Raw genomic sequence first — 25,676 nt, 5'->3', positions numbered from 1 at the left:
ACTGGAATCACAAATAACTGCTGGACATTCATCGACAGTAAGATACTGGAACTCACAAAAAAAGATACCCCACAACCAAAGACAAAGGAGAAGCCGCAATGAGACGGTAGGAAGGGCGCAATCACAATAAAATCATATCGCATAACCACGGGTGAGTGACTCATAAACTAGAGAACAATTATACCACAGAAGTCCACCCACTGGAATGAAGGTTCTGAGCCCCACATCAGGCATCCCAACCTAGAGGTCCGGCAATGGGAGGAGGACTTCCCAGAGAATAAGACTTTGAAGGCTAGGGGGATTTGACTGCAGGACTTTGACAAAACTGGGGGAAACAGACTCCACATTTGGAGAGCACACACATAGTGTGTACATCAGGACCCAGGGGGAAGGAACAGTGACCCCATAGGAAAATGAATCAGACCTACCTGGGAAGTAATCCTTGGCATGAGTCCTCACGGAGTCTACCATTAGCCCCACCAAAAAGCCTGTAAGCTCCAGTGCTGGGTCACCTCAGGCCAAACAACTAACAGGGAGGGAACTCGGCCCCACCCATCAGCAGACAAGCAAATTAAAGATTTACTGAGCTCTGCCCACCAGAACAACACCCAGCTATACCCACCAACAGACCCTCCCATCAGGAAGCCTGCACAAGCCTCTTAGATAGCCTCATCCACCAGAGGGCAGACAGTAGAAGCAAGAAGAATCGCAATCCTACAGCCACTGCAATGAAAACCACATTCACAGAAAGATAGACAAGATGAAAAGGCAGAGGCTATGTCCCAGATGAAGGAACAAGATAAAACCCCAGAAAAACAACTAAATGAAGCAGAGATAGGCAACCTTCCAGAAAAAGAATTGAGAACAATGATAGTGAAGATGATGCAGGACCACAGAAAAAGAATGTAAGCAAAGATTGAGAAGGTGCAAGAAATGTTTAACAAAGATGTAGAAGAATTAAAGAACAAACACCTAGAAGAATTAAAGAACAAACAGAGATGAACAATACAAGAACTGAAATGAAAAATACACTACAAGGAATCAATAGCAGAATAACAGAAGCAGAAGAATGGATAAGTGACCTGGAAGACAGAATGGTGGAATTCACTGCCGTGGAACAGAATAAAGAAAAAAGAATGAAAAGAAATGAAGAGAGCCTAAGAGACCCCTGGGACAACATTAAATGCAAAAACATTCACATTATAGGGGTCCCAGAAGGAGAAGAGAGAGAGAAAGAACCCAAGAAAATATTTGAAGAGATTATAGTTGAAAACTTCCCTAACATGGGAAAGGAACTGGCCACCCAACTCCAGGAAGCGCAGAGTCCCAAGCAGGATAAACCCAAGGAGAAACATGCTGAGATACATAGTAATCAAACTGACAAAAATTAAAGACAAAGAAAAATTATTGAAAGCAACAAGGGAAAAATGACAAATAACATACAAGGGAACTCCCATAAGGTTAACAGCTGATCTCTCAGCAGAAACTCTACAAGCCAGAAGGGAGTGGCATGATATATTTAAAGTGATGAAAGGGAAGAACATACAACCAAGATTACTCTACCCAGCAAGGATCTCATTCAGATTCGACAGAGAAATCAAAAGCTTTACAGACAAGCAAAAGCTAAGAGAATTCAGCACCACCAAACTAGCTCTAGAACAAATGCTAAAGGAACTTCTCTAAGTGGGAAACACAAGAGAAGAAAAGGACCTACAAAAACAAACCCATAACAAATAAGAAAATGGTCATAGGAACATACATATCGATAATTACCTTAAACGTGAATGGATTAAATGCTCCAAACAGAAGACATAGGCTCGCTGAATGGATACAAAAACAAGACCCATATATATGCTGTCTACAAGAGACCCACTTCAGACCTAGGGACACATACAGAATGAAAGTGAGGGGATGGAAAAGATATTCCATGGAAATGGAAATCAAAGGAAAGCTGGAGTAGCAATCCTCATATACGATAAAATGGACTTTAAAATAAAAAATATTACAAGAGAAAAGGAAAGACACTACATAATGATCAAGGGATCAGTCCAATAAAAAGATATAATAATTATAAATATATATGAACCCAACATAGGAGCACCTCAATACACATTAAGGCAACTGCTAACAGCTCTAAAAGAGGAAATCGGCAGTAACACAATAATAGTGGGGGACTTTAACACCTCACTTACACCAATGGACAGATCATCCAGACAGAAAATTAATAAGGAAACACAAGTTTTAAATGACACAATAGACCAGATAGATTTGATATTTATATGACATTCCAGCCAATAACAGCAGATTACAATTTATACTCAAGTGCACATGGAACATTCTCCTGGACAGATCACATCTTGGGTCACAAATCAAGCCTTGGCAAAATTAAGAAAATTGAAATCGGGCTTCTCTGGTGGCGCAGTGGTTAAGAATCCGCCTGCCAATGGAGGGGACATGGGTTCGAGCACTGGTCCCAGAAGATCCCACATCCCGCAGAGCAACTAACCCCGTGCGCCACAACTACTGAGCCTGCGCTCTAGAGCCCACGAGCCACAACTACCAAGACTGCGTGCCACAGCTACTGAAGCCTGCGTGCCTAGAGTCCATGCTCCACAACAAGAGACGGCACTGCAGTGAGAGGCCCATGCACTGCAACGAAGAGTAGCCCCCACTCACCAAAACTAGAGAAAGCCCATGCACAGCAATGAAGACCCAACACAGCCCAAAATAAATAAGTAAAAAAATAAATAAATTAAAAAAAAAAAGAAATTGAAATCATGTCAAGCATCTTTTCCGACCACAACACTCTAAGATTAGAAATCAATTACAGGGAACAAAACGTAAAAAACACAAACACACAGAGGCTAAACAATACATTTCTAAATAACCAAGAAATCACTAAGGACATCAAAGAGGAAATAAAAAAATACCTAGAGACAAATGACAATGAAAACATGATGATCCAAAATCTATGGGTTGCAGCAAAAGCAGTTCTAAGAGGGAAGTTTATAGCAATACAATCCTACCTCAAGAAACAAGAAAAATCTCAAATAAACAATCTAACCTTACACCTAATGGAACTAGAGAAAGAAGAACAAACAAAACCCAAAGTCAGTAGAAGGAAAGAAATCATAAAGATCAGAGCAGAAATAAACGAAATAGAAACAAACAAAAAAAAATAGCAAGATCAATAAAAATAAAAGCTGGTAATTTGAGAAGATAAACAAAATTGACAAACTTTTAGCCACACTCATCAAGAAAAGGAGGAAGAGGACTCAAATCAATAAAATTAGAAATGAGAAAGGGGAAGTTACAACAGACCTGGCAGAAATACAAAGCACCCTAAGAGACTACTACAAGCAACTCTATGCCAATAAAATGGACAAATTCTTAGAAAGGTATAACCTTCCAAGAAAGAACCAGGAGTAAACAGAAAATATGAACACATGAATCACAAGGAATGAAATTGACACTGTGATTAAAAATCTTCCAACAAACAAAAGTCCAGGACCAGATGGCTTCACAGGTGAATTCTATAAAACATTTAGAGAAGAGCTAACTCCCATCCTCTCAAACTCTTCCAAAATATAGCAAAGGAAGAAACACTCCCACACTCATTCTATGAGGCCACCATCACCCTGATAACAAAACCAGACAAAGATACTACAGAAAAAGAAAATTACAGACCAATATCACTGATGAATATAGATGCAAAAAACCTCAACAAAATACTAGCAAACAGAATCCAACAGTACATTAAAAGGATCATACACCATGATCAAGTGGGATTTATCACAGGGATGCAAGGATTTTTCAGTATATGCAAATCAATCAATGTTATAAACCATATAAACAAATTGAAGAATAAAAACCATATAATCATCTCAATAGATGCAGAAAAAGCTTTTGAAAAAATTCAACACACAATGATGATAAAAACTCTCCAGAATGTGGGCAAAGAGGGAACCTACCTCAACATCATAAAGTCCATATACAACAAACCCACAGCAAACATCATTCTTAATGGTGAAAAACTGAAAGCATTTCCTCTAAGATCAGGAACAAGACAAGGATGTCCACTCTCACTATTATTATTCAACATAGCTTTGGAAGTCCTAGACACGGCAATCAGAGAAGAAAACGAAATAAAAGGAATACAAATTGGAAAAAAAGTAAAACTGTCACTGTATGCAGATGACATGATACTATATATAGAAAATCCTAAAGATGCCACCGGAAAACTACTAGAACTAATCAATGAATTTGGTAAGGTTGCAGGATACAAAATTAATGCACAGAAATCACTGGCATTCCTATACACCAACAATGAAAAATCAGAAAGAGAAATAAAGGAAACAATCCCATGTACCACTGTAACAAAAAGAATAAAATACTTAGGAATAAACCTACCAAGGGAGGTAAAAGCCCTGTACTCAGAAAACTATAAGACGCTGATGAAAGAAATCAAAGATGACAAACAGATGGAGAGATATACCATGTTCATGGATTGGAAGAATCAATATTGTGAAAATGACTATACTACCCAAAGCAATCTACAGATTCAAAGCAATCCCTATCAAATTACCAATGGCATTTTTTTACAGAACTAGAACAAAAAATCTTAAAATTTGTATGAAGACACAATAGACCCCAAATAGCCAAAGCAATCTTGAGAGAAAAAAATGGAACTGGAGGAATCAGACTCCCTGAATTCAGACTATACTACAAAGCTACAGTAATCAAGACAATATGGTACTGGCACAAAACCAGAAATATGGATCAGTGGAACAGGCTAGAAAGCCCAGAGATAAACCCACACACCTATGGTCAACTAATCTATGACAAAGGAGGCAAGGATACACAATGGAAAAAAGACAGTGTCTTCAGTAAGTGGTGCTGAGAAAACTGGACAGCTACATGTAAAAGAATGAAATTAGAACACTCCCTAACACCACACACAAAAATAAACTCAAAATAGATTAAAGACCTAAATGTAAGACTGGATACTATAAAACTCTTAGAGGAAAACATAGGAAGAACACTCTTTGACGTAAATCACAGCAAGATCTTTTTTGACCCACCTCCTAGAGAAATGGAAGCAAAAACAAAAGTAAACAAATGGGACCTAATGAAACTTAAAAACTTTTGCACAGCAAAGGAAACTATAAACAAGTTGAAAAGACAACCCTCAGAATGTGAGAAAATATGTGCAAACGAATCAACAAAGGATTAATATCCAAAATATATAAATAGCTCATGTAGCTCAATATCAAAAAAACAAACAAAAGAATCCAAAAATGGGCATTAGACCTAAATAGATATTTCTCCAAAGAAGACATACAGATGGCCACGAGTCACATGAACAGCTGCTCAACATCACAAATTATTAGAGAAATGCACATCAAAACTACAATGAGGTATCACCTCACACTGGTCAGAATGGGCATCATCAGAAAATCCACAAACAACAAATGCTGGAGAGGGTGTGGAAAAAAGAGCACCCTCTTGCACTGTTGGGTGGGAATGTAAACTGATACAGCCACTATGAAGAGTAGGGAGGTTCCTTAAAAAACTAAAAATAGAATTACCAAATGACGCAGGAAACCCACTACTGGGCATATACCCAGAGAAAACCATAATTCAAAAAGACACATGCACCCCAATGTTCAATAGCCAGGTCATGGAAGCAACCTAAATGCCCATAGACAGACGAATGGATAAAGAAGATATGGTATGTATATACAACAGAATATTACTCAGCCATAAAAAGGAATGAAATTGGGTCATTTGTAGAGATTGCCATACAGAGTGAAATAAATCAAAAGAGAAAAACAAATATCATTTATGAATGCATATACGTGGAATCTAGAAAAATGGTACAGATGAGCCAGTCTGCAAGGCAGAAATAGAGACACAGATGTAGAGAACAAACTTATGGACACCAAGGGGGTAAAGCAGGCTCGGGGGGATGCACTGGGAGATTGGGATTGACCTATATATGCTTAATATATATAAAATAGATAACTGATAAGAACCTGCTGTATAAAAAATAAAAATAAATAAATAAATAAATAAATAAAATTCAAAAATAAATAAAAAGGGGGGGGAACAATTTTATTTCTTCCTTTTATTGGTATGCCTTTTATTTCCTCTTCTTGCCTTACTGTACTGGCTATGATTTCCAGTACTGAACTGAATAAGAGTGACAGCAGACATCCTTGCCTAGATAACCTTGATGTTTTAGGGAGAAAATATTCCATCTTTCACCATGAAGTACGATGGTAGCTCTAAATTTCTCAATACATTCTTTACCAGGTTGAGAAAATTATCCTCCATTACTAGTTTTCAGATAGTTTTTTTTATCAGAAGTGGATATTGAACTTTGTCACGTACTTTTTCTAAGTCAATTGATATGATCATGTGAATTTTCTTCTTTTGTCTGTTAATATGCTAGATTACAGTCATTGATTTTTTACATACTGACAAGCCTTGAATCCCTAGAATGACCTCTACTTAGACATGGTATATAATTCTCCTTATATATTGCTTAATTCTATTTGGTAATAATTTGACAAAGATTTCCCATCTATATGCATTAAGAATACTCGCTTGCCAGAGATAAACCCATGCACATATGGTCACCTTATCTTTGATAAAGGAGGAAAGAATATACAATGGAGAAAAGACAGCCTCTTCAATAAGTGGTGCTGGGAAAACTGGATAGCTACATGTAAAAGAACGAAATTAGAACACTTCCTAACACCATACAAAAAAACCCTCATAATGGATTAAAGACTTAAATTTAAGTCAAGACACTATAAAACTCTTAGAAGAAAATATAGGCAGAATGCTCTATGACATAAATCACAGCAAGATCCTTTTTGACCCACTACCTAGAGAAAAGGAAATAAAATAAAAAATAAACAAATGGGAGCTAATGAAACTTAAAAGCTTTTGCACAGCAAAGGAAACCATAAACAAGACGAAAAGACAACCCTCAGAATGGGAGAAAATACTTCCAAACAAAGCAACTGACAAAGGATTAACCTCCAAAATATAAAAGCAGCTTATACAGCTCAATATCAGAAAAACAAACAACCCAATCCAAAAATGGGCAGAAGACATGAATAGACATTTCTCCTAAGTAGACATATAGATTGCCAACAAGCAAATGAAAGGATGCTCAACATCACTAATCATTAGAGAAATGCAAATCAAAACCACAATGAGGTATCACCTCACACTGGTCAGAATGGCCATCATCAAAAAATATAGAAACAGTAAATGCTGGAAAGGGTGTGGAGAAAAAGGAACCCTCTTCCACTGTTGGTGGGAATGTAAACTGATATAGCCACTATGGAGAACAGTACAGAGGTTCCTTAAAAATCTAAGAATAGAACTACCATACAACCCAGTAATCCCACTACTGGGCATATACCCTGAGAAAACCATAATTCAAAAAGCATCATGTACCACAATGTTCATTGCAGCACTATTTACAATAGCCAGGACATGGAAGCAACCTAAGTGCCCACTGACAGATGAATGGATAAAGAAGATGTGGCACATATATACAATGGACTATTACTCAGCCATAAAAAGAAATGAAATTGAGTTACTTGTAGTGAGGTGGATGGACCTAGTCTGTCATACAGAGTGAAGTAAGTCAGAAAGAGAAAAACAAATATCATATGCTAATATATATGTGGAATCTCAAAAAACAAATAGTTCTGAAGAATCTAGGGGCAGGACAGGAATAAAAACACAGATGTACAGAATGGACTTGAGGACATGGGGAGGGAGAAGGGTAAGCTGGGACAAAGTGAATGAGTGGCACTGACATATATACACTACCAAATGTAAAACAGATAGCTAGTGGGAAGCAGCTGCATAGCACAGGGAGATTAGCTCCGTGCTGTGACCACCTAGAGGGGTGGGATAGGGAGGGTGGGAGGGAGATGCAAGAGGGAGGGGATATGAGGATATATGTATACATACAGATGATTCACTTTGTTGTATAGCAAAAACTAACACAACATTGTAAATCAATTATACTCCAATAAAGATATATATGTGTGTGTGTGTGTGTGTATATATATATATAAAGAATAGTGGCTTGGTCATAGTTTTTTGGTGTCTTGTTTTGTTTTTTGTTGTTGTTATTGTTGTAGTTTTAACTGTCTCTGTCTGGTTTAGTATGAGGATAAGACTAGCTTCATAAAATACACTGAGAAGGGTTCTTTCCTTTCTGTTTTTTGGAAGGGGTTGTGTAGAACTGGTGTTCACTGTGCTAAGATGCCTGGTACAAGTCTCCAGTGAAACCATTCCAAAATCCATTACAGATTTTCTTTCTAAGAGATTTTAAATTATGAATTTAATATCTTAAGAGTTATAGGGCTATTCAAGTCATATTAGATGAGTTGTACTTTGTGCTTTTCAAGGCATTGGCTCATTTCATCTGAGTTATCAAAGTTATGTTTGCAGAGTTGTCCCTTACTATCGTTTTGATATCTACAAGGTTTGTAGGGGTACTAATTTCATTCTTAATACCGGAAAATTTTTTCTTATCTTTTTTCCCCTTCTGTCAGTCTTGCTAAATGTTTGTCAATCGGACTGATGTTTTCAAATAATAGCTCTCATTTATTAATTTTCTGTTTTCAATTTCACAGATTTCTGTCCTTTTCTTTATTATGTCCTTCCTTCTGCTGGCTTTGGGTTTCTTTTGCTCTTTTTTCCAGGTTAGGTGGAAGTTTAGATTATTGATTCAAAACAATCCCTCTTTTTTCTAATGTTAAGAATTTTTGCTAAAGGGCAGCATTTAGTGTTCTAAGTTCCCCTATCAGTAGTATTGCTTCAGCTGTGTCTCAAAATTTCTGACATGTTATATTTTCATTTCCATTCGGTTCAAAGTATTTTTAAAAAAATTTCCCTTGAGACTTTCTCTTTGACTCATGGATTTAAGTGTGTTGTTTAGTTTTCAAATGTTTGGTGATTTTCCACTTATCTTTCTGTTGATTTCCAATTTGATTCCAGTGTGGCTGAATAACATATACTCTATGATTTTAATTCTTTTAAATTGAGGTTTGTATCATGGCCCAGGATATGGTCTACCCTAGTATGTAGTCCACAGGCACTTGAATGTTATACTCTGCTGTTGTTGAGTGGACCATATTATAAATGTCTGCTGGATCTTGTTGGTTGATGGTACTGTTAAGTTCCATATCTTTGCTAATTTTCTGTCTAGAGATTCTACCTATCAATTATTGAGAAGGGCATGAAGTCTCCAACTATAATGGCAGATTTGTCAGTTTCTCCTTTCAGGTAGGACAGCTTTCACATCATGTATTTTGCAGCTCTGTTACTTGGTACATACACATTTAGGATTGCTGTCTTCTTGATGGATTGACCTTTTTATCATTAGATAATGCCCTTCTCTGTCTCTAGTAATTTTGCTTCAAAGTCTACTTTACCTGATATTATTATAGCCATTCCTCATTTATCTTGATTAATGTTTACATGGTATAACATTTTCAATCCTTTTACTATCAACCTGCCTATACCAATATACTGTAGGGAGTTTTTGTAGCTAGCATACTATCGGGTCACTTTTTTTTAATCTAATATGCTGATCTCTGCCTTTTATTTGGTATAATTAGACCATTTACATGTAAATAAGTATGCTATTTAAAATTTTTGGTTTGTTTTATTTTTTCTGCCTTCCTGTGGATGACCGAAAAAATTTTTTTTAATTTTACTTTGATTTATCTATAGTGCTTTTGAGTTTATCTCTTTTTCAGTGGTCGCTCTGGGTATTACATTACATACACAAAACTTATCTGTCTGTTGGTCCCATCCTTTTACCAGTTCAAGTGAAGTACAGAAAGCTTACCTCTATGTCTTTTTACCTTCTCCCATTTATAATATAATTGTCTTAAATAGTTCCTCTATGTACATTTAGAACCACATCAAACAGTGTTACAATTCTGGTTCAACTATCAAACATAATTTAGAAAACTCAGGAGGACAAGGAAAGCCTACTGTATTTACCCAAATTTTTGCTTACTATGTTCTTTCTTCATTCCTAATGTTCCAATATACCTTCCTTTTATCATTCCCTTTCTATTTAGAGAAATTTCTTTAGCCATTTTTTTAAGGTAGGTCTGCTAGTGACAAATTCTCTTAGTGTTCCCTCATCTAAGAATGTCTTGATTTTCCCTTCATTCCTGAATATTTTCACTGGGTATAAAACTCTAGTTGACAGGTCTTTTCTTTCAACACTTCAAAAATATGCCACTGCCTTCAGGCCTCCATAGTTTCTGATGAAAAATCTGCTTATGAGAAATCAGAGTGCTTTTCTCCTGTAGAAACAGTACCTTTTCTCACTCACTGCTTTCAAGATATTTTCTTTGTCTTTAGTTTTCAAAAGTTTAGCTATAATTGAACTTGATGTAAAGTTCTTTTGGCTTATGTTGTTTGCTCAGCTTCTTGGACCTGTGGCTTTATGCCTTTTGCCAAATTTGGGAAGTCTTCAGTCATTATTTCTTCATTTTTCTAGCCCTGCCTTCTTTTTCCTTTCCTTCCAGGACTCCAGTGACACAAATGTTAGACCCTTTGTTATAGTCCCATGGGTCCCTGAGGATCTTTATCCCCGCTTCAGTCTATTTTCTCTGTTATTTAGATTGGGTAGCTTCTATTGTTCTATCTTCAGGTTCACTGATTATACACTGTCTCTTCCATTCAGCTGTTGAGCCTATGCACTAACTTTTTGAGTTTGGTTCTTGCATTTCTCAGTTCTAAATTCCCATTTCATTTTTTTTTATACCTGCTATTTCTTCCCCAGGACTCTCAATTTTCTCATTTGTTTCCAGTGGGTTTAGGAACTCTCACTGAAGTATTTCTATGATGCCTGCTTTAAAATATTTGTCAGATAATTCTAACATCTGTTATTTTGGTGTTTATGTCTCTTGATTCTCTTCTTTCATTCAAAATGAAATTTTCCTGGTTCTCAGAATACAGAATGATTTCTTTAATTGAAATCTTAATATGTGGGTATTACGATATTCTGGACCCTATTTTAAATCTTCCACTTTAGCTGGCTTCCTCTGACACTGTTCCAGCTGGGGAAAAGGTTCCTGCCCAGTTACTGCCAGGTGGGAGTAGAAGTCCAATTTCACTTGGCCAATGTTGAAACTGGCGGTGGGGAGGGGTTCCTCACTACTGCTGGCAAGGGTAGGGATTCTGGCTACTCAGTAAGCCTCCGCTGACACCACCTGGGCTGTGACAGCAGGAGTATCTCATTACTGCTCCCTTTGTGGCCTCCACTGACACCACAGGTAGGAGGGAGAGAGCCTCCTTACTCCTGGGAAGCGGTGAAAGTCCTGACTCTCACCTAGGCCTCCTCTAACATTACTCCAGTGGGAAGGGAAAGGAGCACCTCCTTACTGTTTAGGTGGGAGTGTAAGGCCAGGCTCCCCACATGGTCTCTAATGACAGTTAACCAGGGGAAAGGGAGAATGGCAGTGGGGAGGTTCAGTACTGTCGAGCAGGGAAGAAACTCCTGCCTCCCTACTCAATCTTCTCTGAAATCACCCCAGCAGGGGGTTGGAGAGCCTTGTTACAACTTCGTAAGGGTGGAAGTCTAGGCTCCCCACTCAGCCTTGGCTGGCATGGGTTAGGGTTGGGGCCATAGTCTTTCTGCAGTGTTTGGCTAGAGCATAGCAGTTACTGGCTACCTTTTCTGTCTTTCCTAGTCTTTTGGCTAGAGAGAGCAGGCTTACTAGTCTGTGTCAGTTGCTATTTCCAGCCTGCCATCATCTTCAAGTTTGGGATATATTAGGCAAAAAGAAAACCCAGGGAACTCACCCCATGTCATTCCTTGAATCCTGAGGTCCCTAGTCTTTATGCCTTTTCTCCACCTTTTAGTCTTCTTATGTTTATTTTATATATAATGTTCAAGATTTTCAGTTGTTTTAGCGGGAGGAATAGGGCAATGTACATCTACTCCATCATCCTGAAAGCAGAAGTCCCCACTTTTTAAACTGGTTCCCACTACGTCCAACCACACAAATTCCTGGAAAAATGAGGATAGAGTCTGTGGAAGAGAGTTTTCTTTATGTGATACTTACATATTTGGACAAATTTGGACTACTCTACCATCCAAATGAGTTATGTGGTTAAGCCAGCCATATAAGAATGTTCAAATTACGTTTTAAATCAGGGTAGCACTTATGATATAAACTTGTGTACACTAAATACTTGGAACACTTACGATTTTGTAAATATTTATGAATTTAACAATTTTCTATTCAAAACTTTAAAATGATAGTTAAATTGTGTTTACTTAGGGAACAAGTACATAATCTGATCTTTCCAAAGACACTATATGGAACTATACAGCTAAATCCAATTTCAGACATTTTGTCATAATAAACAGATACTTAAATGTACTTATCCCAAAAGAAAATAAAACTACCCTAAAATAAATGCTCTAGAACAGTGCCTGCCACAGAATAAGCAATTCAGTAAATACATGACAAAGGGTATCTATAACAAGATAGTGTTTAAAATTTACTATTAAAAAAATTTAAAAATAAATAAAATTTACTATTAAGTAGAAAAGCTTCCCTAATGTCAAACATGAGGCTATATCATTTTTGTTTATGAAATGTTTTCATAATTCACCAATAAAAATATTTCCAATTTTTATGTATCATTAGAATGTATTTAGGAGTATCTTCTTATAATAATACATTCTCAAATATGCTTGGCAATGAGCAGATTCAAGGTTTCTTTGATTATAAAGTTCAGAGAGATTGGTTTTATGCAGATAGCTCTAATCAGTGAAAATAAAAGGTTGTAATTACCTAATAAATTACTGAGAATCAAGTTTTTTTAAAAGATTAATATAATCTTTCAGGATTAATAACAAACTATGTAAAACAACAGGAAATTATAACATATATTTTAGTATTCTCACTCCCCCCCCAAGGTCCCAAGGACATAAATGTTAATGTAACAAAGTAGAGACTTCCTTAAATCACCTTAATGCAGAGCTTCACAAAATATGTTCCTTAGAATCCTAGTGTCTCTTGAAATACTGACATGTCCCACAGAGAAAATATAAGATTGGTTAAACCCAGTTAAACAAATTTCTCTACTACAGGAACACTCAGGGCATTTAAAATTAAATATGCACTGTAAACTTCCCAAAGAGAATTACAGTTACACAGTTTCCCATATTTATTTAATCAGAAGCCTTCTCCCAAACATCTATTAAATCTCATTGGAGACTAGTGTTGAATAGAACTCAATCTGAGAGACAGAATGCCAGAAGAACCCTTTTCACTACTTGGCCAGGTAGAATGAAGACCAGAAATTTAATAAATATTATAGTTATAATAACTAAGAAATGATTCAACAAAGAAATATTAGGATGAAAAGCTTTTTAAAAAACTATATGTGATTCCTAGCACTTACTTAAAAACTAGTCTGTTATCAATCACGGTGAAAAATAACCATGAAAATTGATTACAGATGTTATAATGATAAATTAACTAAGTGGCAACTCCATTCTAATTTAACCTTAAATATTATTCTCAAGTTTGGAGATAAAACATGGAGATAAAACAACTATAGAAATTGGATGTTTCAGATGAAGTTTAAAAAAACAACTTTCATTTTTAACAGAACTTCACACTTAATTATCTGAAATTAAACACCAGGTGTTAACCTCATGGAACACACATAACTATAGTATTATGGCTCACTAAACAGAATATATAATAAGCAGAACATATAACCATCAATGTTGTATGTGTACGTAAGTAAATGTGTGTATATATGTGTGCATGTATTCAAGTATGTTTATGTGTATATGTATACACAGCCAATACGGCAAACATACCAGAGACCCTTAATAAAAGTAGAAAAATAAATTTTAAAAGAGTTCAACTCAAATTAAGGCCAAATATTATACGAGTTTGAATGAGATATTATAATGCTTCTTTTAACTAGACATTTACAATCCACATTTATACCAAATTCTTTTTAAAACACATAGAACTAACAAAATACACAATGGCAAGCAGTGATATAACACTAAATTTAGATGCTGTATGATGATTTCTGCAGTTTAACAAGTGTAGGTTATAAGTTTGAATTCAGAAAATAAAGGGAAACCACTTACCTCTAACTAAAGTTCTCTGAAGGTAGTATCCTCCTTAGAACCCCTATCTTGGGTAGTTTCACCTGCTGCAATTTCCCTCAAGAGATTCCAGCAAAGTCTAGGAAGGTTTAGGTTCCCTTCTGCAAGCCCTATTAGCGCATGTGTGTTATAAACCTGCTCACATAACAGCTTCATAGCTGTAACTTCCAATTCCCACTGAATAATCTCCACCACCACCACCACCGTCATCCATGTATCAGTGCAGAAGAGAATTTGGAGAATTTCATTTAGAAATGTGACTTTTTTCACTTCTCCAAAAATGTCCTCCAAATCATTCCACTGCTATGTCTATAATGTACTGAAGAGAGTGGTGACGATTCAGCAGGTGAATAAATTACAACATATAGATTTAGCTATGCAATTATACTTGTTGAATACTCAAATATTAGATTCCAACATAACACAAATAAAACTAGCTTTCTCAACATTCAATAAATATGTAAAAAAAGGAAAAACTAAACTGAACATATATGTGAAAAATCTTACATAAAAAATACTTTCATAAATAAAGTAGAAAAAATAGTGTACATCACTTGGGACTACTGACTATTTCACTAGTATATTTTGTTAAAGAAATGCCAATATTTTAAAATAAGCTAGGAGGTAAGTCACTGAAACACATATGTTAATGATTTTTCAGTATGTCACTTCTACCTTAAACTGTCAAAATAAATAAAGTAAAAACAAAACAAAAATGAAAAATAAAACTAGCCACTCAAAGCAATGCCAATCTCATATACCCAGAGTGGCAGTTTACAAAGGGTACTATTAAGCACTTAACAAAATTTTTCAAATCTATTCAGGAAGCTGACTGAAAAACAGTGGAGCAAAGGACGCCTGATCTTCCACTATCCAGAAAGTCTTTTCCTTTGGATCCCCACTAACTGATTCCATAACTTCTTGCTGATTATTTCCTTAAGTCATATAAAAATAGGAGAAAAAAAGAAAGGGCATCAATTGTCCTAGAGGCCAGAGTACTAAACCATACTTGTAGCACTATTTTAGAGGCTAAAGTATGGACTAGCTTTAAGAACACTGATTTTAGCTGCAGCCACCATCGGCTTGACTGCAGCATAAGTAAGATCCAAAGCAACATCATGATGAAATTCTACTTTTTCAGATATCTTAGTTAGCTTTGAAAGTTTCCCCTGGCTCATAACAGGTTCAAATAAATGTTTCTGAACTCTAATTTTAAATGTCAAATTAACTCCTTCCAAGACTCTCCCTTTGTATAAGCAATTCAATACGCAAACATAAGAATAAAATGCAATAATAAAATTATCAAAACGCAGTTAAAAATAGATAACAAAAGGGGGAATGAGAAAATCTTAATCACCCAATTTGATACTCAATATATAAGTAACTAAGTTAATTATATATAGTTCTGAGTCTTCAAATTATCTGTGGTTATATAATACCTGGGTCATTTTAAAATTAAATTTTAGAATAGGGATGCTTCTTTAAAAAATGTGGCCTCTGTTTGTCAAAAAAACCAGAGGTTATTTTTCCAATGGAACAAAACAATACCCTCAAAACAAAAAAAAAAATCACAGAAGTAGACTTACAGGGAATTCCCTGGTGGTCCAGTGGTTAGGACTCCATGCTCTCACTGCCAAGGGCCCAGGTTCAATCCCTGGTCGGGAAACCAAGATCCCATAAGCCACACGGCAAGGCCAGAAAAAAAAAAAAAAGTACCATTCATAAAATAGATTGTTTAGAGCTTAAAAAAAAAAAAAGGAAGTAAAATAATCTAGTCATCTCTAAGAAAGAATAAAAGATTGAGCCATGAGGCAGTATATTTGCATATACTTCCCCTCTTATACATGCACTATTAGGACTCACTGAAGGGTCAAAAATCTTCTAGATCTTGCTAGTTTAAATGCAGGAATGTCTAACAACCCAAGAAGGTGTATCTAGGATGATACTTACCTTAGGATATATTATACCACTGTGCTATTATGTATTCTGTGTATGGATACACAAGCAGTCAGCTGAAAGGTACACACCACACTAGCAAATGCTTGGCTGGACCCATAAGGTCGGATGACCAATGGAATATCAAGATATGTGTCGATTCTCCAACCCTCATAACCACATTCCAGACATCTCACGTAGTCCTTCAGCTTGCCTTGATACAGTTCATTTATAAGATCAGCCTAAAAAATAAGAACATTTATATTTTATAAAGCATTCCTTAAAAGTAAGTTACCAATATTTTATGCCTTTTAGAATGATTTTCAAAAGGATATTGATTCTTACTGTTGAAGTTCTAGAAAGCTTTAAGATTTATCTAATCTAAATTCTACAGAAAAAAATAAAGGTTTAACAAAAACAAAATAAGAATGTGCAAAAATTATTTCAATTCTCACATTACTAAAAATCCCACTATTAAAATGTGTTTTGTTGATAAGTTGATTACTGATTTCACTACTAAGCCCCGTATTATCTTTTCATTAGGATGAGAATACATCATAACATTATTTTAGGCATACTGATAATCACACAGCTAAACAACTGGCTACTTTTATAGCTTTACATATATTACCACCACTTTCGCAATATTCTGATTCCTAAAATCATATCCTCTATCTCAAGGTACAAATAAAACTTTTTAACTTTCAGTAATATACATAAAACAATTTTAAGAAAAAATATACTGTAATTTTTTAAATGTACAGAAATTGAAAAAAAAATCTTAAACTCCATCTCCCTCAAAATATCCTCACCTAAAAGAATGGATCTCTCACCTACTCCCCAAACTTAGCCAACTGGGGCTATTCTGGCTCAAAGGAGGCAGGTAACTCCCTAAGTAAGGACCCTCTATGTGAATGTCTTGTCTCAAGATTCTTGTACCCAAACTTGGGAGCTCAGAAGGAACGCCCTAGCTGGTCTTAATAGAAGTGTTGACCCACATAGGGATGTAACGAGAAGGGTACCTTCAGACCTATGAAAAAGAAACACCCCAATACCATCTACATAAAGTTATGAAAATACAATCCTATAATGAAGAGAAACTAGACCACTAAATGAACTTAAAATTTTTTCCAATATCTCTTAAGAACAGATAAGAGGGAAAGCATATTACAGTTTACCTCTTTCATAAATTTATACCTCTTCAAGTATCTAGAATTCATAAGCCTTCAAATTAGGATCCACCATAACTGTCTACTCTAATACTATTTATTTAATGAAGCTTTCTTCATTCACCTGCCCCAGTTATATTTGATTATGTCTTCTCTACCTGAGAGGGCATTTATAAGTGTTTCAATCCAGTGTTTTTCAAGCAGTTTGGATAGCAATCCACAGTAAGAAAATAATTTACACCGCAACTCAATATATATAACTGTAACAAAAGTTGCATAAAACAATACTTACCCTTACTTATGTGATGCTTCTCTTATACTTTTCAATTTTATTCCTTTTTTTTAAAGTGCTGGTGTTGATTCACTAAATTGATTTCATAAGTGAATAGATCACAATCTAGTTTGAAAATCTTTAGTCCAAGCCATCATAATAGTTCCAATCAGAGAGTAGATCCTCCAGGCTACCTTCCAGATTCTTCCCCTTTTTTTACCCCTAGTGATCTTCTATCACTACACCTAGCATAAACCCTCCTCTGTACTGAGTCCTGAGCCCCATCCAGTTCAGCCTTATGTCTCACCCCAATGATATATCTAATATTCTCCCACTTCTAACCTGTTCCTCCTTCCACTGGATAAGAAGAATAGGGTCAGATTAAGAAGGATCCTAAGTGTCAAAAGCATGCCTATATCTGACTGGTCAAAAAGAAGGTAATGCTAGATGAATATACTTTACAATGTATGCTTTATAAAGTGTAACAGATAAGCCATCTAATTTACTTAGCAAATATCTGAAAATACTGTCCAAAAATCATCCCCAAAACACACACACATGTATGAATTACCTAGTTCTTAGCTAAAAAGAGATCATCTAGATCACAGGGCCCAACTTATTTTAAAGACGAGGAAACTGTCAGTACTTTGACAACTGGACTAATGCCCAAGTTTTAAAACATTCCAATAGAATAAAGTCACTGTAAGGTAATGAATAATTTATTAGAAAACACTCCCCTCAACCTGAGAGATAAATTACCTGTTCTGTTTGTTTCCATTTCTGTTCCAAAGCATCAAACATGACTCTGCACAGTTCTTGTACATCATGCTGCTGCCAAGCTATTTTAAGATAAAATTTAATTAAAAAGAGCTATTAACTTAGTGTAATGTAGCATTAACTCGTTGTTTAAAAGCAAATTGTCAGAAGTATGGAAAAGTCTAGTAAAATAATGCTAAATTTAAGAAGAATACAAAATATACATTATAGTCATAAAAAGGCAATCACAAGGAAAAGAATCACAAGAGCTCATCACTTTATAAATAGCATATGCTCTATAGTGCTACAATATTTGCTATTTTTGTTATTTTTCACTGTAGAGTCAAGAAATATGATAATAAAAATCTAAGCCAACACCCTTTTAAAATTTTAGCTTGAGTACATAAAAATAGAGTATAACCAAACTTACTTTACAAGAAAATTTTAATTGATCAAAAATTTATGCCTCAGAGCTTAAATTTTAAAAATAAGTTATTTTTAAATGCAAGCAAAAAGCAATCAGAAGGTTTAAGGTAAAGTTAATTAAGATGTTAATATGTGTCATTTGTTTATAATACGGTCTCAGAATTCCTTTGACTATTACAAATACTTATCATTATAAGAGAATTGGTACCCTCACTACTATCCCATCCAAAGCTCCTCGTAACATCTGTGGTTTCAATTGCTCTCTTTTTGCTGGTTTGTAACAAAACAAAAAGCCTTTGAAGTTGGTATGGTATACTCGTCACTGGATCTTCTTCAGATTCTTCAAATTCCCACCTATTGAAATGAAATGTTTGCAAATTATCTACAAAATATCTTTATTCTTTAAAGCATAATTAATATTATCATAACAAATGTTAAGATGTTAACTCTGAGGGCTTTGGATATTAACTGAAGCTATTAATATCTAATGAAACATTAGTCTTTCTCTAATGCATAAATTTAGAAAAAAGTTAGACTTTCACAAGAAAAGACATAAGAAGGCAACATGAATAAAAGGCAAAGGTCATTTGAAAGTAATTGATGAACTTGAATCTGGTCAAGATTCTTGTCCTAATTATTAACTCATAAAAATACAGGGAACAGAATATTAAATGACCCTCAACCATCAAAATCCAAACTGTGAAAAACTATAGAACAAATGCCATCAGTTTTTGATATTCAAGGAATAAATTGCAATGTGGAAAAAAGATCGAAGGGGATTAAAAGTTAATAGGTTGAGTCTTTTTTTTTTTAACATCTTTATTGGAGTATAATTGCTTTACAATGGTATGTTACTTTCTGCCATATAACAAAGTGAGTCAGCTATACCTATACATATATCCCCATATCCCCTCCCTCTTGCATCTCCCTCCCACCCTCCCTATCCCACCACTCTAGGTGGTCACAAAGCACTGAGCTGATCTCCCTGTACTATGTGGCTGCTTCCTACTAGCTATCTATTTTACATTTGGTAGTGTATATATGTCCATGCCACTCTCTCACTTTGTCCCAGCTTACCCTTCCCCCTCCCCGTGTCCTCAAGTCCATTCTCTACATCTGTGTCTTTATTCCTGTCCTGTCCCTAGATTCTTCAGAACCATTTTCTTTTTTTAGATTCCATATATATGTGTTAGCATATGGTATTTGTTTTTCTCTTCCTGACTTACTTCACTCTGTATGACAGACTCTAGGTCCATCCACCTCACTACAAATAACTCAATATGGCTGAGTAATATTCCATTGTATATATGTGCCACACCTTTATCCATTCATCTGTCGACAGACACTTAGGTTGCTTCCATGTCCTGGTTATTGTAAATAGTGCTGCAATGAACATTGTGGTACGTGACTCTTTTTGAATTGTGGTTTTCTCAGGGCATATGCCCAGTAGTGGGATTGCTGGGCCGTATGGTAGTTCTATTTTTAGTTTTTTAAGGAACCTCCATACTGTTCTCCATAGTGGCTGTATCAAGTTACATTCCCACCAACAGTGCAAGAGGGTTCCCTTTTCTCCATACCCTCTCCAGTATTTATTGTTTGTAGATTTTTTTTGATGATGGCCATTCTGACCGGTGTGAGGTGATACCTCATTGTAGTTTTGGTTTGCATTTCTAGGTTAAGAGTCTTATCAATCAATTTCAATGCACAGACCTTGTTTAGATCATGATTTGAACAGAATGTTTAAAAAAGATATTATGAAGCCATCAGGGAAATCTTAGCAGTGACCTGAGATATAATTTACCGATGATATGATTGGGTATGTGCTTCCAAATAATCAGAATGGAGGATTATAGACAAAAAAGATTGATAATGAGTTGATAATATCCAAAGCTGGGTGATGGGTACAGAGGGATTCATTATACGATTTCACTATTTTTTAATATTTTGAAATTTTCCATAATTCATGCCTACACACCTAAAGTGGTAGGTTCTCTCCGGCTGTTATGTAGCAAGTGAAGAAAATAAACAAACAGAACTCTATCCTTCATGCTAGTGCTACCCTGTCTGTAGCCCAGCGAGGTCCAGCTTCTTAAAGGAGCCATTCCTTCCTTAGTTCTACATTATGAAACACCATCAGGCTCTTGGACTTTGTTTCCCCACCTGCAAAAAGCTTCATTCTCTTTTTACAATCTCTAAGGCATCCTCTTTAATCTTATCTCTCACTCCCCCTCCACTCACTGGGCTCCAGTCACAATGGATTTTTGTTCATCAAAGGCTTTTGCACTTACGGTTTCTTCTGCCTTGAATGTTCTTCTCCTGTATCTTCACAGGACTGACTCCTGTCAAGTCTATTCTATGGTATTTCCTCAGAGGGGCCCTCCCTAACTACTCACTCTACGTCTTGACAGTTATTCTTTGCATACTGCCGTGATTTTCTTCATGGCATACATGACTGTGAAATGAGCTCATTCTATTGGCTGACCTAGAGAAGGTCTAATGGAGGGACTCTGTCTTATTCACCACTGTAATTTCTGTGCCTAAAAGAGTGCTTGGCACACGATAAGTGTGCAACATATGTTTGCTGAATCAATCAATCTGGCTATGCTCTTACTCTTCTCCACAGAGCTATATGTTTACGGACCTCTTCCAGGATGGAACTCATGGTTAAGCTCCTGGGATCCCTGTTCCTAAGTAACACTCCCCAGAGAAGGCACATTATCATGGACTACTGAGTTTGTTCTAGTTTTGAGGACAATCTCTAGATTTCATCTATTAACCTCATCTTCCATCTTCTTCTGACAAAAACTCCATTTAAGCAGATCTCCTAGAGGCCCCTGCAATATATCGCACTTAGTGGCATCAACTACAATACAGGTCGAACAGGGTAATGGAAATTCTGGCATCTAGTGGGTTGCTACTTCTAGCAGTGTGGCCTCTGGCAAACTATTTAACCTCTCTGTGTCTTCAGTTACCTCCTTTGTAAAATGTGGATAACAGCATGTATTCAATAATTCATACAGTTACCATGAGAATTAAATGAGTCTATATGTCAAGTGCTCAGAACAGTACCTGATACAAACTAACAATAACAAACATTTAGGTAGCACTTACTATTACTCAGTTTTGCTCTTGAAAGTCCTCCTGTCTACAAGGCCCTCTTTTTTGTCTCTACCTGGCCAAACCATACCTATCTTCAGGACCTACCTCAAGTTCTACTTGCTCTTCTAAGCCACTTCTCCAAGTTTCATTAATCTCCCTTCTCTCTAAACTCTCATGGTATTTAGCCATCCTTAAATGTTATTTAAACTATTTTATACATACATATATTGCTACTGTGAAGAGATCTGTAAATTACTTAAAAACAAAGATCTTATTTCTAACTTCATCTCTCTCTACCAAATGCCTAGCATATAAACACTAGGTAACAAATACTTGCTGAATGAAAAACAGGCCAATTTTTACAAGTAAATTCAGATGATGAGCTTACATATGAATGCCATGGTAATATAATGTTGTTTGTAATAATCAAAGTTCCAAAAATAGTTTAAACACATATTTACAGTAATTACAAAGATGTTACTCAAAAGTAACAGAAAAAGGAGAAAAAAGTCAGTTTATTTGTACTTTAAAATGTCTTAAAAAAATAAGTTATGTATACTGTAAAGAAATACACAAAGTGAGAGTGTATTAAATGTATTATAATAGGATACTCATAAAAATAAATGTCTGACTTTAGGGTTTATTTAAATATGGACTTCCTCCATAGAGCATTTTAAAGTATCTGATATATATACATTCTTTTAAAAATACATTCTCTCTCTCTCTCTCTCTCTCTCACACACACACACACACACACACACACACACACACACACAAACACCGGAACAGCTGCATTGTATTTTAATTAAAAAACAACATCTGCAAGTTTAAAAAGACAACTTTGTTTCTTAAATTGAGAGGTGGAGGAAAAAAGAATATGGTTTACACATCCAGATTATCTCCAAAAACAGATAACTTATTTCTTCACAAAGGCATTAAAGCTAAAAGTGAGGAAGCTTAAATACAATAATTTATCTTAAACATAAATCTTATCAATTTTATCCTTTTGCTGTCTATGCACTTCTGATTCTCTCTCCCCACAAATTTTTCATATGCTGTCTCTCATAAGATCCTTTTCTTATTTACTACTCAAGGTATGTTTTAAGAGAGATGCCCCAAACTTAACAAATAAGTGCAAGATGGAAGACAGACTTAATTAGTTAAAAACTATATTTTCATTCTTAAATCAATTTTATTTATAGAATTTTTTTGAATACTCACTTATATAATGCATTCCTAAATTCAGGAGTCATAAAAAGTGTTTGCAAAAGGCTATTCAAATAGCAAGTCATCGCTTGGTTTACTAATCCCACATATCCTTTAAAAAAAAAGCACACACAAATATACATAAATCAGCATTTACATCAAAAAATTAATGAAAAGAAAACTTAACAAGAGTTTACTACACGGTAAAAATTGAGAGGTTAAGGTTACAGTTGGAAATTATTTCAATTTTTTCAACAGCACCTAAGAAAGACCTCTTTGCTAATATGTGCACTATGTAAACCTTATTTCTCAGAAAAAGTCAGGATCTTTGGACATATTGCTATACGTTCAGAGATACACATGGATATTACATAGCATTTAATAAAACTTTAAGAGGGTTATGTTTAATAAAGTATTTTTTGACAAAAATCATCTTTGTTCACCAAATCTAAAAGTTGTGTATTAAAATGGAAAAGTATAAACATATTCACTTTAAACATCATATATACCCAACAAATGAAGACAGTACCGAACCAGTTATCCCAGTCATCAGGCCCCATAAACCAATTTCTACCAAGAATTAACAACATGAGATAAATTCACTGTATACAAACTCAAAGTGACTTCCACTGTTTTAACACACCCATGAAGTATGAAATCCCACAGATCAGCACGCTATGCAAAGAGTGACTATTAAAGTAAGAAGAGAACTCAGAGATGGAGGTAGGGGAGAACCGAGAGAGGGGGAGAAGGAAAGGAGAAGCTTACATGCATTCAAAAGTCAAGTGAACTATTTAAGTACTTAGTTTTATATACCTAATTGGAACTGGCTACCATTGTTGAGAACATTTTCGGAACTTCTCCTTTGAAGGAGACTTCAGGCCCAGTTTATGAGGTACACATAGCTCACAAATCAGCCTCATCATTTTATTATACCTCATTATTTTAGTAAAATGTGGTAAACACATTGCTTAATAATTAAACTTATTTACTCCCACTTAATACTGAAAGACTTGGTTATCTCAAAAAAACGTAAATCTTTTCTCAATACATGCCAAAGGCTTTCACTGAAGCTTTTTGAAATACTTTGTCAATTTCCCAAGAATTAACAAAAATATCTTAAGAAATGGTAAACACTGTGGATAAACTATATTGCTAATGAAGGTGATGAAAGGACCAACAAATGCACAGTGAACCTTGGTCAGTTGTGGAAAAGAGGAATAGATTCCATGCTATCTGCACTTGTACAATTCTAAGAAGAGAACAAGTAGCTACCTATCGTTCACTCTGGACTAAGGTTCCAGCTTTGATTTCTAGTGCCTTTCATCTTTAAGAATACTATGTATATATGTGTATATATGTTTATATATTTACTTTACATTGTTATATACTTATAAACTGCTTCAATTCCTAACCAGCATGCCCCATCTGAGTTGTGCTCACAACACCCTGTCCTACTCTGTTCTATAACTGTTTATTTACCTGTATGGCTTCCCCAACAGACTGTGAGGGGAGGGGTCAAATCTGATTTCTCTACCTATCCTACTACTTAGCATAGCAGCAGGTGCACTTGAGGGAGAAGTGCATGTGACTTACAAGTAACACAAATCTGTAAGATATCTGGACTGATTATTAATAATAAAAAGCATTATTTCATTCTTAGGTTATATAAACGGACTCTTTCCCATAAACGACAGCACTCAAGCAAGGAGACCAGATTGTTCTGCACATTCTTCTCAGCTGAGGCTGGCTGGGATTTCCCTTCTTCTCCATCTCCTTCCCCCAATTCCTCAACAGTCAGGGACAACCACTCTACCTGCAGCCTTAAAAGGTAAATGAATACTGCTATTGTTCTTTGTGTACCTTAAGACCAATCATGTATCATTTATTTATGACTTTGTTTCCCTTCCCTGGGCTTAAAAAAGGGTGGCGGGGGAGGGGTTTAAGGGAAGGAGGGAGTAATAATTTTTGCCACTGCTGTTTACTTTACCACTAGCAATAAGAATCATATAGAAACCTATGGTCTTTTGTACCTGACTCAGCACCATATTTAAACAGAATGAACAGTGTTTCAAATAAATGTACGACTATTTTCTAAAAGTATGAAGGTTTTAGTGAGATTAGTAAGATAAAATGTTACTGAATAGAAATCTTTTGTCATTATGCATTGTCTAAATCAGCAAATTTCAAATGATAAATGTTATCAAGTGGGTCCTCTATCTGAAATAGTTATGAATCAATATTGTAAGTACAAGCTAGTTAAGGGAGAAGAACATAAGAACACATGCCATTCTGCAGAGAGCAAATGCAGAAAGAAATCCTGAATAGAACCAACAAAAAATGAACGAGAACTCGAACAGGTCAAATGAAGTAGAATGAAACTGGCCAAATCCTAAAGTAGATAAAATAAAACAAAAAGAATTGTGAAAGAAACTGCCCAAGGAAAGATATCTCGGTTTTAAATGATGAAATACCTCAGTCATGTGGTTTCTCATCACCTGAGAGTCCACATCAGCCTTCAATCCACTCCTTATTCCTTAAAGTCCCCCCGACCCCCAACCATCTCCTATCAACAGTGGCTGGCTACCAAAGCAGCTGGTAGGCAAGGGAG

The 25,676-nt window shown here is 35.6% G+C and overlaps 1 protein-coding gene across 10 annotated transcripts in view; it reads right to left on the bottom strand.

Moving 5' to 3' along the window:
- Positions 1-25,676, bottom strand: part of USP47 (ubiquitin specific peptidase 47) — a 122,117-nt gene that overhangs the window by 40,847 nt on the left and 55,594 nt on the right. For all 10 annotated transcript variants that reach the window (XM_032639103.1, XM_032639110.1, XM_032639111.1 and 7 more), the window contains 4 exons: positions 23,081-23,177; positions 18,969-19,114; positions 18,338-18,417; positions 16,231-16,380 (listed from right to left, as the gene is read on the bottom strand). In XM_032639103.1, coding sequence (XP_032494994.1) covers positions 16,231-16,380; positions 18,338-18,417; positions 18,969-19,114; positions 23,081-23,177 — 473 coding nt within the window. The remainder of the gene's footprint in view (positions 1-16,230; positions 16,381-18,337; positions 18,418-18,968; positions 19,115-23,080; positions 23,178-25,676) is intronic.

This window comes from Phocoena sinus, chromosome 8, assembly GCF_008692025.1.
Source record: "Phocoena sinus isolate mPhoSin1 chromosome 8, mPhoSin1.pri, whole genome shotgun sequence".
NCBI lineage: Eukaryota > Metazoa > Chordata > Mammalia > Artiodactyla > Phocoenidae > Phocoena > Phocoena sinus.
This window is presented reverse-complemented; position numbering and strand designations above follow the sequence as displayed.